General features: G+C 39.5%; 1 protein-coding gene across 9 annotated transcripts in view; it reads right to left on the reverse strand.

Moving 5' to 3' along the window:
• The window catches only part of ANKS1B (ankyrin repeat and sterile alpha motif domain containing 1B), a 442,229-nt gene that overhangs the window by 16,740 nt on the left and 410,007 nt on the right, over positions 1-15,482 (reverse strand). For all 9 annotated transcript variants that reach the window (XM_068938515.1, XM_068938509.1, XM_068938473.1 and 6 more), the window contains 2 exons: positions 14,651-14,779; positions 10,471-10,542 (listed from right to left, as the gene is read on the reverse strand). In XM_068938515.1, the coding sequence (XP_068794616.1) occupies positions 10,471-10,542; positions 14,651-14,779 (201 nt within the window). The remainder of the gene's footprint in view (positions 1-10,470; positions 10,543-14,650; positions 14,780-15,482) is intronic.

Here is a 15,482-nt window from a genome sequence, read left to right on the forward strand (position 1 = left end):
GATATAAACTTGAAAACAGGGGCTATATCTGAAAAAAGTATTTCTTGAAAAAAGGTAAGGTTAACACTAGAGAGCAAATAAACAAAAACTGAAAAGAGGAAAATTGTAATCAATTTCCCTAATCAGATCTTCTTCCTTCCAGATTCACATAGGATTGCATTTTTGCCGGCATAAAATTAAAAGCGACCTACCAAACTACATTCTGCAATTAATGCCCTGAGGGTTAAAACCTCTAAATAAGTTTCAAAGACAGCCCCACCAGTCTGTGTAATAGGAATGTTATGTTTCTTGGTATCAAATGGCAGGAGGCTCAGGAAGACACTCAAGTGTCAATTTATCCTGGAGAAAGCTTCTTTAACCAGAAGGCTAGCCACTTTTTAAAAATTAAAGCTTAAATGGTAAAACATTCTGAAGAATCTAACAAAACTTGAAGGAAGACACTGATCTGATGTGCCTGTCTCTGAGCTGGGTGAAAAAGAAATGGTATCCTTGTCAAATGCAGAGCAAGCAGAAACATATGTGTGTGTTCGTGCGTATGTGTCTCCAATAGATTTCAAATGACTCTTTTCATAAAATTCAATTTCAATGCACAGAAAGCATGAGAGTGACTGTACGGAAGATGCAGTACATACAGCCATTAGAATAACAAGTAATACACCCCGCATATGCTCATATCCAGACAAAATATGACAACATCGCTTTAATCATCTGGCAACCCTGCAATCATCCAACTTTTCTCCTTTCTTTCTAGCCCGACAGCTACATTCAGGAGCTCTTTGTCTCCCATTTTGATTATTGCAATTATCTCCTTTCTTGCTTCCCTTAGCAGCAAAATTCCTCTTCTCCTCCCATACTCTATAGAAATATGGCTACTAAGTTAATTTATTTTGCTTTTTGGTCCGGTTTGCACCATCTTCCGTTTGCCGTAAAGGTGAAACTTCAAGATGCAGGGCTATGTCGTACTAACCATTTAAGAGTCTGCTTTCATTCAGACTACTATTTTGTACTTTAAACAACTTCCTTATATGTACCACATTCATCTGGATTTGTCTAGGCAGACCTGATCTTTGGTATTTAATCTAGGTTGTGATTTGCTAGAAGAGCGTGTCTGAGTGAAATCACTCACTAAGATACTATTAAATCATATCTGGTAAATTAGGAGATGAATCAGAGACCGATGGGCATTTGTAGTTTATTAAGTCAAACTGTCTCAGCTGTTAGGGAACAATGAATGCATCTTATTAGCTTGCAAATGGCACAAAACCCAGGATTTGTGCAAGGCATTCTAGAAGAGCAGAGTCCAGTGCAGAAACATGATTTTGGAAAACAATTCTGCTCCACTGGAGCAAATGGTGGGACCTTGGTAAAGGATAGTTATATCATGAAGAACACCTGTCCATGTTCCCCCCACTCTATTTTCCCCCCACTTCACTCCCAATGACAGATCAACTCTCCTAAAGTCCACCACATAATTACAATGGTCCTAGCACTTTCCAGACTTCAGCGGTTTTGAGCTCTCATTGCGAACTCATACTATTTGCTTGTTCATTTCTTTTTAATGAAGGAATTGACTGCCAGGATCTGTAACATGAGTTTTCAGAGAATACCACAATACGAATACCATAAACTCAGGCACTGTAAATGCTTTGGCTCTAACTTCTAGGATGTTGACATAAAGTACTACAGCTTTCATGGTCAGATAGTTTGCACCTCTGGGCAGGCCAAGTGGTCATCTCTGCCTATGCCTGAGATCAGAATCTGCAAACAAGGTGGGACATGGGAGTCAGTACTTCATTTCCTTGTGTTTTCCAGGTTCTAGCCTCCATATCAACTCTGTGAGAACATGATGAGATGACAAAACATTCTCGCCCATTTGGTCTTTCTGGGGAGCATATGGACCCGAGCCAAAGCTCGCTAACCTGGAACTCATCATAGTTCCTATGAAATCCATTGTCTGTGACTGTAACTTTGTCTCTTTATTTTAATATAGTTCTTTAGCAGAATCATCTGGATGAACAGCAAGCATATTCTAGGCTCATTGCTATAGCTCGTCTCTGATCAGCTGGTCATCTACCTAAGGACAGATGTACATGTCCTGTCTCCTCAGGTGAAGAGCTGCTCCTGCTAAGAGCGGGGGGCTCTTAATGTGATGGAGAGTCTGAATAGCAGAGAGAAAGAAATTTGGTTCCACTGTTGAAATACTTCCTATGGGACAGGTAGATGACTATGTGGAAGTATGCCATATGTAACTCATGCATCATAAAGCAGGCTTGACTGCAGACATGGAAAGACAGAAGAAAGTGCTGCCATCCTAAATCCAATCTGACATTTGTTCAGCTTCCTCACACCCCGCAAAAAACACAGAGCCTCTTTTTCCTCAAAATAAAGACTATCAGGAATAGCAGCATCTCCCTGTATTTTGATGTTCAGCTCCTGTGATGAAGCTGCTTCTTTTTAGACTCTTGTGAGGAAAAAGAATAAACCCAAAAAGGATGAGGAGAAGAGAGAGTGAAAACCGAATAGGGTAGCTATGGACACCTGTGCAGTGACTCTTCAAGGCTAGTGGCAGGCTTTAAACTGATTTTCATAGGGCTCTTACTGCCCCACTAAACTTGCTCTGCTACTCTACCAAGTAATGTGGAAGAAATATAGAACAGGCCTGTACTTTAATTCAGTATTCCTGTAAAGTCAGTGGAGAGCAAAAAGCACTTTGAAAGGGAATGGGGTGTCTGATTTTCTTTTTCTCTCTAGTCAGCTTCTACACAAAAGTTTGTTTTCTGCATGGGTACTTAGAGCCAGCCCATCAGAAACACTCATCTGAACAAGCACCTGGCTCAAGGCTGTTTAAGAGGTGCCTTCATCCACTCAGCATTGAGAACGGAGATCCATTTCTGTGGAAGGAGGTGGGAGGCATCTTCTGCATAGTTGCCTTGTCATTACAGTGCTTGCCCCAAAAGTAAAGGTCTGGATTTCAGACTTTTGCAGCTGAACCCACTGCTTCTGTTATGCAGGACAGTGCCAAAATCTCTTATCGCCCTGGACAGGGCTGCTCTCCCAGTTTCTCTTTTTGAAACTGGTCCATTATGCAGAAAAGGGATGCAAGAGCAGTGGGGCCACAGAGAGAGTGAGAGAGCAAGCTCGGTCACAGGGATATTTCTCTGAGAAAGAGAGCAGTCCAGGGGTCTAGTCATTGCTTCCAACCCACTTTATGAATTTTCTTTAATTCACTGAAAAAAGCCCCATGCTCACAAGCAAACTCTTAATAAATTTCCATAGTACAAAAAATTGCCCTAAGTCAGTGAAGCACTTCCACTTGTATTTTGATTTTCATCTAAAGGCTGTACAGAACTGTTAGTTGTTTAATTAGAATACAAACTAAACTGCAAATAATTTCATTTGAGACCCACCAAGCCATTGTACCTTCCAAAGTCTAATGTTGGCTTAAGAGGCCGGGGACTTTGTTCTATGAATATAGAAATATAAACTAGCTGTTTACTCTTAAAAGGAAATACATGCAAATACAAAACATATAACCCTAAAGGGCCTTTAATCCTTTCAAGATATGATTGTACTTCAATAATTGTTCAGTGCAGAACTGAGAACACTAATCCTGATTAACACTTTTGAATACTCCTGCAGTATATAAAATGTGATAGCTCTGTGCACATACATACACACAAAGCAGCTTAAGAGGAAATTCGGAAGTATGCACAGAATGGTGTCCAGGTGAAGTGCTCATATATTCCTTTGCTATACTGTAGCATATGGTGTAATCCAGCCCACTCTCAAAATGCTTTCAACTCATCTACTTATTTCCTGCCAGGAGGAAACAGGGTATACTGGTACTTCTGCTTTGCCACATTGACCACTTTCATGTACTTATTTACCAATAAGTACATTCATAACTGGATTACTCAGCTTTCATTCAGTGGCCAAAATGAAACCATTTTCTTTTTTTGTTTTTTATTGCTTAGATAATTACACTTGATCTTGCAAACACACAGTGAAAAGACATTATCCAGCTATGCCAAATCACCAGGAACACACATTCTGAGTACAAGTTTATGAGCTTGTAAAATCCTAAGATTTAATCTTGTTTTTTCACTTTTGCAAATGAATCTCCTAATTCTGTCCTATACTATTTTTAATAGCTATCTGAAGACTGCAGCTGGCAATTTTACTATTCAATCATGTATTGGAATCCACTTCACTAAGAGAACCTGAACATATTCCCTCACTGGTAGCAACTATTAATTCCAAATTACATCCAATTGCACATTTCAAAATATGTATTGGTACCATCCACTATCATACTCATAAGTCCTTATATCTTTTAAGGTTTATGTGGCCTTGTTATACAAATCCTTTTGAAGTGAATCACTTTGACAATATTGTGGATGAGATGAAATAAGAAGTTAAAGTTCACTTTTGATCAGTAAGTTTTGAAGTCAGTTTTGAAAATAGTCTACCTTGTAAGAAATGTTTGCTAACTTCCCTTGATCCAAAACACTTAAAAGTGCATCACTGACATAATTTAATGTCTTGCAGAATTCAATGGCATCTGTAATCCCTTTGGTACAAGACTGTTTACTTTTCTACAATTAGTGGATGCCTCCAAGCTACATTATTAATATGAAGATTGCACTGGGGATGCACCTGCAACTCATCTACTTGAGAAAGAGAGTATTTTGCTTTTGCTGGATCTGTACACACTCATGTACTGCTGATATGGCAGTACATCCCTCTTGCACCTTGGATTCCTTTCAGCCACAAAGTTCAAGGACATATAAGCCTCTGAAGAACATAGGTTGGCACGATGTGAAGTGTGCATAAGGACCTCCCGTAACTTCTTTTTCCCTGTTGAGTAATATACATACACCCATTCCACTGCAGGTCGTCCCAAAGCTGTGGCCACACTACAGAGATAGAGCTACAAGTCCTAAGAAAACAGTCATCAGAGAACCTGATAATTCTCAAATACTATATCTGATTCTGTCATAGTATTTGCAAAAAATGGTCCATTTGGCTGCTTTGCAAATACCTGCAATGGAGACACTACTCAGAAGATGTTGCTTGAGCAGTGGTGCTGAGTTTTGATCACTACTGGAGGCCCAGCCTTACTAAGGCCTCACAGCACACATGAGAGCAGCCAGGCATATCCATCGACTTTGGAAGACAGTATTTGTGGCTTATGAGCTCTCTGCAGATTAACAAAGCTGTGTATGATCTGAACGAGATGGGTTTTTTTTATAGCAGAAAGGCAAGAGCACTCCCAGCGTCCAGAACCTGGAGCAAATCCTCGGTCCTGTTTTTGAAAAGGCCAGAAGCAGGTGGAGGTGTTGGTTTAGGTGACACTCTGCAGCTGCCTTAGGCAGGCAACTGGGTTGCTTTCTGCTTTGTCATGATGTATAGTCTCTATCATTAACACCTAGATCTCTCCATTTCCTGCAGATGTGATAGCTTCAGAGCAAGCCTTGAAAGAAAGCATTTGCCTATCCTGGCAACTGCAGAAAACAGCAATACAGTTGCACATAGTCAAAAGAGGAGTCACTGAGGCATAAGGACTAAACTAAGATCTTTCTGAGTGTCCACATTTCTCACTAGAAACTATAGCTTTGCCTGTTCCCTTTGGACAATTTCATATCAAGGGCTGGAAATGATAGATAAGGATGGCCACCACAATCAGAGTAAAGGTCACTATGTTTTGGTTCCAGCAAATAGCTTAAGATTTTAAGAACTGATGTCTTCTGTGGCATTAAGGTCCTCTGGCTTAACTATAGCTGGGGAGGCCTGTCTTGTGGGAATGCTTCCCTCAATTACTTCCTAGGAACCATACTGACCTGGCACTACAGGTCACCTAAGACACATCAGTACCAAAAGAAGTAGGAGCCCAAATGATGAGCGTGACTGACAGTGCCAGTGTTTGGCTGCTGAGGCTCCTTACTACACTGGGGGAGAAGAGACAGGCATTTCTTAAGGTTGCTAATAAGCAATTTAAAGTGAGGCATTCACTGCTTTTTCATGCTGAGCAGGTGGAAGAAACCACTGAGCGTGGTGTTTGGAGGATGGGCACTGAACTGAGGATTAAGAGGCTGTTTTTCTACAATAACTAGAAAGAAGGGGGAATCTTTAAGCCAATATTTAACAAACAAATATTTAACAAACCTCCTTCTCACTTAGAGAATTTCTTGACTTTCAGTAATGAAACACAGTCGGGCCACTTAAAATGTACATCAGATGCAGCACTGAATTCTGATTCATAAAGTTTTTCTTTTTTTTTTCAATAAACATTGCACAACTCTTCAGTTATTCCTGACAAACCACATACAGATCCAGCATCTGATGACAGGATGAACTTTATCCATTGTGTTTGATGTGCAATTGAGTTGGAGCTACCAACCATTTTCTCCACTCAGTTTTTAAATATTCATAGCTTTTGTACGAGTGAGAGTATTCAAACTCGGTATGACATCCTGTTCTGCACAAGCCAATTTAATTAATCTGAGCTGAACAACTTATACAAGCACCTGAAAAATAATGTCCTTTTGCTTCATTGTTAAGTATTATTCCACCCCTTTTTTCTTCCTCTTCCTGCCAGATGTAAACCAGTATCTTTACACTGTACCAGGGGAAGTCACAAACCAAAGGATATACAGTTTGAGCATAGAAGGAGAACTCTGCTGCGGACTTTCTAGAATATCATCACACCTTCCCTTTTGCCAGGCTAGTTCCACTGGGAGGCCCATGAAGGGTACTGGTTCTCTTTCCCACTTTTGGGGGAGATATGGAATTGAAAAGCATAAAGGGATGAACAAAAGCGTGGAGATGGCCATCTACATCCAACTTCTCCTGCTTTCTGTAAGAAGGAAGGAAAGTCCCAGACCCTGTCTGTTTCACTTTTTCCTCCTGTAGGAGAGAGAGTCAACTCTGCTTCATCTTTCTCTCCAGAGGTAAGAGAAGCAGATTCTGTGACAATTCCAATTTTACCACTTTAGTCTTAACTCAGCAAGACACTTAAAACACAGGCTTTGTGAACAGAATCGTGTTGCTGATTCTCCAGAACTTTGACTTGAAATGTAAGAACCCCTTTTCTAAAAAGGAAAACATCAGGAAGGCACTTGGGTTTGAGAACAAAATCTTTGCTTTGAATGCAAGTTTCCTGTTGCTGTAGCGAATATCTTGGTTCAGACTATGCAATTTGTCTATGCAACATTAGTGATTTAACATTACTGCAAGGATAGTCTACCTTGCTGCTGTGCTCATGTCAGTAAGTATAAAACTGTTCCCTTTCTACCTTGTCAAGGAGCTCACATGTGTAAATGTCAGATGGATTCCACTGCAGAAAACAGTCTCTTCTTAGCTCCAATTAAACTTCTTTCCTTTTCTTTATTTTGATGTATACACATTTTATTCTTGCTTCCTGTTCCTATGGTGATTTGAAGTGAAGGCAGTAATCTGACTGAAAACACAACTTGTAATATTTCCTATTCCACGCTGAGAAAGATGAAAGCTCTTCAGTTCTTGAAGGCATCTCTCAGTTATAATTAATAAATCTATACTGGCCAGGACAGCGAGATTTAATCGCCAAGCAGCAAAGGTCAGTTAACAGCAGGTGGGGAATGGAGATAAGGAGACAGTGCTATTTACTGCAGAGGGAGTTTATAAGAGAAAATAGATGAAAACAAATAGGGGAGCTTAAAATATAAATCCAGCCTTGGAGTGCAAATATGTGATTGGAAGAAAAATGTATAACCCCTCTAATAGGTACAGTTCTTGCCAAATATACATAGTTTTGGATGACTACAAGAGTTATAATCTGCAATTTGGGTGAGAATGAAAAGCATATATAACCTTGACCCCTCTGTGGAGCTCAATCTAATGCATCTGCATGAATTGCCAAACAAATCCACCATCTGCCCAGCGGAGCACACTGCTGCACAGTGTTGAGAGGCACAGTGGGTAGCCAGGAAGAGTTATTAATACAGAGGTTCCCAGTTTTTCTACACCATAGAAGATTTTGACTCTCCCTTCGCTCTTAAGCCATCAGAGGAGGCTGCTGCAAGTCTTTTGGTGGAGAAAGGGGCGGGATAGCCTCATAACACTTCTCATTTGGGAATTAAACCCATAAATCAAATAACTGAAAGTACAGGAAGAATCCACTACCAGCAGGGATAGATTAGATCAGTTAGCAAACAGGTCATTTTCATTTGTTGTTTCTTTATTTCTATGAATAATTAAGGAAGATCAAGGTTCTATTTTTCACTGATGGGCTTCTTTCATCCTTGTGCCTCTGCTGATCAGAAGACAGCCAATGAATACCAATACTTTTTTGAAGAGCATTAGGTTAAAAGTGAAGAAACAATAGCCACAATGACAGAGAAATTAGGTACCTACTTCTCACACATTCTTCTTAAAAACAGTATCTGGCAGACTCCAGAAAGAGAAAAACATTGGGAATGACCTCAGCATGGTACAAGGTTATATATGCTTTGTTCCCCTCAACACCTTTCAGGTTATAACATGAAGTTCAACATATTATAGATTTGAAATACACACATAGGAAAATAAAATAAAGACTAAAATTTAACAAAATTGCTCTGTCGCATTAGTTCAGCCTTAAACAGGAAGAAAATTTTGAAAAAAGACACATTCTTCTCATCAGAAAACTTATACTAGGATAATAATCTGTTCCCATTAAGTCAATGTTTTTTTTTGTCTCTGACTTGAATAGGAATATGATTAAAAGGACTACATAGAAAGGATACATGAAATCTTGATTAAGGACTGTTTTATTCAAATATCTTTGCAATCAAAAAACCTCTTAAACTGGAAAATAAATATTCTCACAGCGTAACTGTTTCAAAACAGACTGTTAAGACATAGATATAAAAAACATATCACTATATTATTTAAGTGTCCTGTACAGCACTACAGACTATTAGTGTAACTCTATCATTTTTATGGAAAAATTGTATTTTATATTAAACTTGTTTTCAAACATTCAATTTTTCAGATATGTAATTTAAATTTGACAAAGTTATGCCATATTAGAAAAATAAATTTCCACAAATTATTTAGAGCAATTTTTTGATGTTAAACTTGCAATTCATTCAAATAATTTACTGAAGATGATGTATATTACTATGGTGTCAAATTCTGCTCTGATATCTGCGTAGGCACATTCCTAAAAAACTGAAGTGCTAAGTTGGACAGCTTGAAAACTGGAATGGAAGATGTATAGTGTAGTATACTTACATAAGTAGATTAAGAGCCTCAATCCCCCAGCACACATGTATGTGAGTGCAGATCCCTTATGTGTCAAGTTGATGAGGTTTGATTTTTTTTTTTTTTAGAGACGTTTAAGCCCAGGTAAGGAATGATTAGCATGCAATCAGCTGAAAAGCCACAGATTTCATGGCAATGCAGTACTCATGAATTACTGCCAGCCCTTAGCTAACACAGCTTGTGCAAAAGTCTGTGTACTGTAGATATGTAACCAACAGGAAATGATTGTCTGCATGAATTTTACACATCTTCTAGCTTTATGACTGATCCAAATGCTATGTCTAGTGCTCAGAGGTATCCTGCTTAAAAGACTTATGGTCCATAAAGCAATGAATGGATTTCACTCATTCATCTATCCTACATTTCATCTTCAGTAGATCACCATACAGTCATATTCTTCATTAATTAATCATGCCAGACCATGAAATGTTCTCCATCACTATGAAAAGGAGTGTTATTACAATTACAATTGAAAATATATCGTAGGGCAGGCCTGTTGCTTGTTTTGTGTTTCTTGGAAATAGACTGAGCCTCATAATAATTTTGTACAAATCAATATGAGGCTGAAACATATACAAAAGCATATTCTGACCTGTCTGAAGAGAAAAATTGACTGTTTTTGCACTAACAGATAAATTGAATTTGTTCACCTTTCATCCTTCAATCAATAAAAAAATATGTAACTCATAATAAATGGAAATACTCATGTGAGTAAAGGCATCCACATGATTAAGTGACCACAGGATTTGGCTCTAAATAAGGAAACAATGACTTCAGTAACATGTTATTGTATTTACTAGTATGTATTTTTTGTAGTAAATACATATTTTCATATGAGCCATAAATTAGTTCTGTTTATTAAAAAAAAAAAAGGGCACATTTAAAGTTTGCGTAAAGTACTTTGAAACAGTTCCAAAGATTCAAGAGAAAACACAAGACATAATGCATGCATTTACTTTTTCTTAGCCACAACATGGAAAATAAAAATCTACCTTAAAACTTTGGTATTACTGTAAATTAAGATGAAAGGCTGAACAGACTTCGTACTCAATACCAGTGTAAATGCAAGGGCAGTGGAAAAGAAATGGATAACAGAACATTAGAAACGCAAAAAAAGGACACAGCACAAGTAACAACTAGCTACTATGATGATGATTAGAGAAGGGATTAGATTTGCTAACTTACCCTCATCTTTGCACAAGCATCCTGTGTTGACTCTGTGCCTCTTAACTCCTTTACCAGCATAGAACCTAAATACTAAAATAAAAATCCATTAAACTTCATGAGCTAAAACTCCAGAAGAAACATACATCTCCAAAAAAGCACTAAAAACCCCTAATAATTAGAGTGGTAGCCAACAACCTAATATTTTGTGATTTTAGAGGTTTTTTTTACTCTGCAGTTCTCTGGGAGATCATTTAAAATGGTGAGTTTTAATCAACACTCTACATGGAACAGGAATGCACAGCAATTAATGTATTAATTTAGATGGAGCCCTGAAAGTATTCTAGCTTATCGTTTTAGTCACTCAAACAAGAAGAAATACTACTGATTCCACTTTCAAAATGTCATTTTTTTTCCATAAAAATTGAAGCTTTTTTTTTCTTAGCAGCCATCTGCCAAACCCATACTGCTATGTATACAATCACACGGATGTGAAGGGCAGCAGAGATGTTAACCTCTGTGTACCCAATCTGTAATTACTTTACGCACAAATAGCAAACAGAGCCTGACGTGAGCAAACAGAGAAACTAAATGTGAACTGAAAACTAGTTCAAACCATTATTTCTGCTCAAAGACTGAGATATTACTTTGAAGCCTTTGTTGAATCTGAACTGGGACTGAGTAAAAGACGGCGGCAGACGCTGATTCTGGGTCCTGGCTCAGTATCAACAGCTGCTGAAAGCCACCATCCTCCAAGAGGAGTGTGTTCACCCGTGGGGTACGCAAGGCAGTGTCTCACTGATGCCCCCTCCTTCCCACCTGCCTCTTCCCCACCCCGTGACTCACGAGCGTGCGTGGCTTGAGCCTGCACTTCTGCGCACTGGCAGCAGGCTACGTGCCCTGGATTTGTTACTTTGGAGATTCAGGACTTCTTTATGCTCAGTGCGAACTGAGCCGCCCCTACCAAGAGGAAGCTGGCTACATCTTCACTGCCTTCCTCTCCTAGGAGAGAGGGGTCTTGTTACCGTCAGCAGGGTTGTGCAAGCACTCTGAACGCCCAGCACTTTTCCTGTTTACGCTACAGGTGTACGTATTTGCAGATGTGCACTTGTTGCTATCGCGCAGAAATGTCTCTTTGCATTCTCACTGCAGTGCAATGCCATGACATCGCTAAAGTTCTCAATCCTATGCGAGCAACATGGGAGCTGAAGAAAAGTCATGCCACTGGTGAGAATGGGATGGGTGAGCAATTAAAAAAAGCAGTGTCGGCAGGATCCTCGTCCCAGAGGATGCTGGAGCCCACCACGATTAGGTGACCTTTTCTATTCTAACACACCAATGCATCTTGAAAACAGTGTAAGCTATTCAAACCAGGCAGTGAACTGGTATCATCTTAAATGAGAACTGGTCAAAAACAACCAGTTATGGCTGAAAGCAAACTGGAACTGAACAGAAAGTGTACTCATTCAGCTCCCTGGTTTCCTGACCTAGACTGAGAGACTGTGTTTCAAGCCTTCAGTTCACAGTCTCAGGAATCTTTGACCTGCAAGAAAATATATAAATATTTCAATGCAGACAGTAGCCAACAGAGTAGCTACTGAGAATCACCACACACGGCATTATAAACAGAGAGTGAGCAACACCAATGCAACTACATAAGTGCAGGTGGAAAGGAAGGAATGAAGGGCATTCCTGGAGGACTGTAGATGTGAGCAATTCTTAAACCAAACAGCTGCGAGTCCAGCTGGAGGCTTGATGATGACATGAATAGGGCTTTGGGCATTAATTTGACAGGATGGTTTGACATCACCCTTACAGAAGAACATGCAATTTAGAGCAAGCTCTGAAATTAGAAAATTAAACAAAAACATATTGAGTTGAACTGTATCTTTCTCTGGGTCCTTTGCCGCGTGACACCTTTGGCACCATTGGCCTTCTCTGGGAAGAAAGCAATTCTGTTCTTGAAATGTTACTAGACTATGGCTCAACAACTTAATATTTCCATGAAAGCTACCAGCTGGGCAGGCATCAGAGACAAAAGCAGTGCTTTTGCGCTCATGGCAGAACAGGAGGAAGAAAGAGAAACTCCTGTCCCTTCTGCACAGCAGCGAAAAATCTCAGCTCTAGGCATTCAGAAATGCTTCCCAGGGTGGACTGTGGAATAAACAAACAAATCACAAACATACTGCCTGATTAAGTTGTCAGAAAAATGTGAATTCCTAGGAGGGAATTTTGCTACCCTCAGACTTGTTGTGCTCTCAGAAATGTTCCTTCTCAAAGACCTGGAGAATGTGGGAGGAATACAGAGGACATCCAACAGTTCATCGGCTGAGTTGTTGAGCTGTATGAGCTTTCATACAATGAAAACTGCCACGCCTCACATCTTCTATGCCACTATTTTACTCTATAACTGAGGTCATAATAGATCCTGGAGCTGAGACTCTGCACTAACACACAGTCTTTAGGATAGAAAGATATTTCTTTAAAAAACAGTAACTTGGATATTTTGAAAATATCTCTATCCTGTTCATCCCAGCTTCCATCTCTGCACAGGGCTGTAGTCATAATCAATGATCAACACACTTTTCAATCTTGTGCAAAGGTTACCGCCGATTGGGAATTTATTGCTGGATCAAATAGTAAGATAAGAGGCACGCTGAGGTTAAACCTGTTCATTATACAGAAAAGTACGAAAAATATTTAAAAAACTAGAAGTGGTGAAGCTTCCCTTTGAATCAGAGACACTGCATAGGAGGACCACTGGGACTTGAACTGAGAACAAGCAAGCTGAAACTTGCCTTGCTGTGGAAGGCGGGAGGGTCTAGTTACCGTGCAAGGACGATTACTGCATTCATGACACTTTCTACCCTGTGAAGGTCTAATGGAAGATACAGACACGCTCTGGGGAGCCAGGCCAGTACCCTTTCTGTCCCCTACTGAGTAGAAGCCAGGCTCTGTCATACCTGTACTTATTTCGTCCCTAAGTCCTGCCTTTCTGGGTACGCTATAACTCAGGCTCAGCAGCCCCCAGCTCTCCAAAGAACGCCCTAGTTTCTGCTGAACAGAGCATTACCTAAAATGTGCTTAGGGACCCTAAGCCCCTCCAGCTGAAGAGGAACCCATATCCTGGAGAAGTGATTTAACCTCCAGCTATTATGCTAAAGGCTCTGCAAATTTTCTTTTTTAAAATAGTCAGTCTTGCTTCAAGAAGTGCCTGCCTCTGAAGAGAACGAGGTGGTCTGGATCCCAAGTGGATGGCAGAACATTTGTCAACCTGAACAGTGGTTTCCAGCAAAGTCAGAAGGAAAAATGTAACTAACTGTTTAAATAGATGGGCTGAGTCACTGGACTCACCTCATGAGATACTCAGAAGGACCAGCCCCTTGCCATTGACTGCACAGTGTACTCCGGGCTTACTTCAGAAAAGTGTTTTTCATTTAAAAAAATGTCTTCCAGTCTAACTTTTTGTACTTCAGGAGACTTTCCTCTCCTTCACAAGTGTTTATAACAGACAAAGAACACCAATTACTTTTCGCTGTGGAGAGAAGTTCAGTTTCTTCAGAGACGAGAAGTGGGAATCAGTTACAGCTACCGGGAGGTATAAAAGCTCCATGCCCTGAATACTGCTACTGGTACCTCAAGCAGTCATCAGTCTGGGAGAGTTTTCAGTGTGCCCTTGCCCCATGGATTGGAAACATCGCTTTAGGATCATGACCTACATCTTCCCTAGCTCCTTTCCCCAAAACTAGGTGACTAAAATTCAGGCAAAGCAAGGCTTACATTAAATGCTGTATATTAATCATTAAGGTAGGCACAAGGAGCCCATCTTATATTTTACTGCTTTTCTATAAACATCTCCTAATACTAGACTGGTGTATGCGAAGGCTAAGAGATAGGAGTTTCTGCTTTCACTGTCACTTCCACAGCACTTATTGATAGTGTCATTTCTCTAATCACTACATGGGCTGCAATACAGGAGGAATTCTCTGCGCATGTTTGTTTCTTATTTATTAAGATCACATTATTTCTGAGGAAGTGGTCTGTCTCATTAAAAGTGACTGACAAAATATTACAAATATTACAAAATATTACAAATTAAAAAAATCCCACTCCATAAAATTTAAGATTACTATGGTAAGATTGCTATTTAAGATTACTGTGATCTACTCCAAATCAATCCACTAAATTTATCAACACTTACAAATGCTTTATAATCACATGATTGGAAGATGAGTTTCTCTGGATGATGTTGCCAGTACTGTACAGGTGTTGATGCTGTGGCTTCATTTGGAGGTCGCAAGGTAATTGAAGGCTCTCCCCAGTCTCCAGTCTGAAAATCACAATTATTCAAGGTACATAAAAAGTTGCAGGCAAATTTGCTACAAAGTACCCTCCACTGCCATGCTCAGTTAACAGTAATGTTTTTTCTATGCATAGAGCCATGTAACTAAAATAAGGGACTATAAATTCTACGGCATTTTTCATTATTTAATTTATAATCCAAAGTCATCTACTGTAGTGTTTAATGATGCTTTAATTAAATCAATTTACTTTTAGAATAAAATTATTAGGCACCTGAAATATTCCTTAAAAATGACTGTTTACAATACATGTATGAGGATGAAAGCACTTGGAAAAAATCACGAGATGCACAAAAATGCCATTCACAAATTCCTCTATGCGTTTTACAAGCTTTTCTCCACAATTCCATTATCCAGCCTATATAACTGTTAACTAACTTTTCTAAACGGCTAAATAACTGAGACCTTGCTTTGATCTAAAGACTTATTATACATTCTTCAAACACATAAGGCATTCTTTAATCTCTTTATGAATATTTACTTTGATCACCTTCTCTTGACGTCTCATTGTGGAGCTACTAACATTGCCATTACACATTCATCATCCTCCTTGACGTGAATGATTGTCTTCCTAGAGCTGTCATCTCCCCCCTTTCCTCAAACCCCTAAAGAACATGGTAGGACTGCAGTTTGTGGTCGAACCCTTCCCAGGATACTCTGCCCCCTTCGAAA

The sequence above is a fragment of the Struthio camelus genome, chromosome 1, assembly GCF_040807025.1.
Source record: "Struthio camelus isolate bStrCam1 chromosome 1, bStrCam1.hap1, whole genome shotgun sequence".
NCBI classification, from domain to species: domain Eukaryota; kingdom Metazoa; phylum Chordata; class Aves; order Struthioniformes; family Struthionidae; genus Struthio; species Struthio camelus.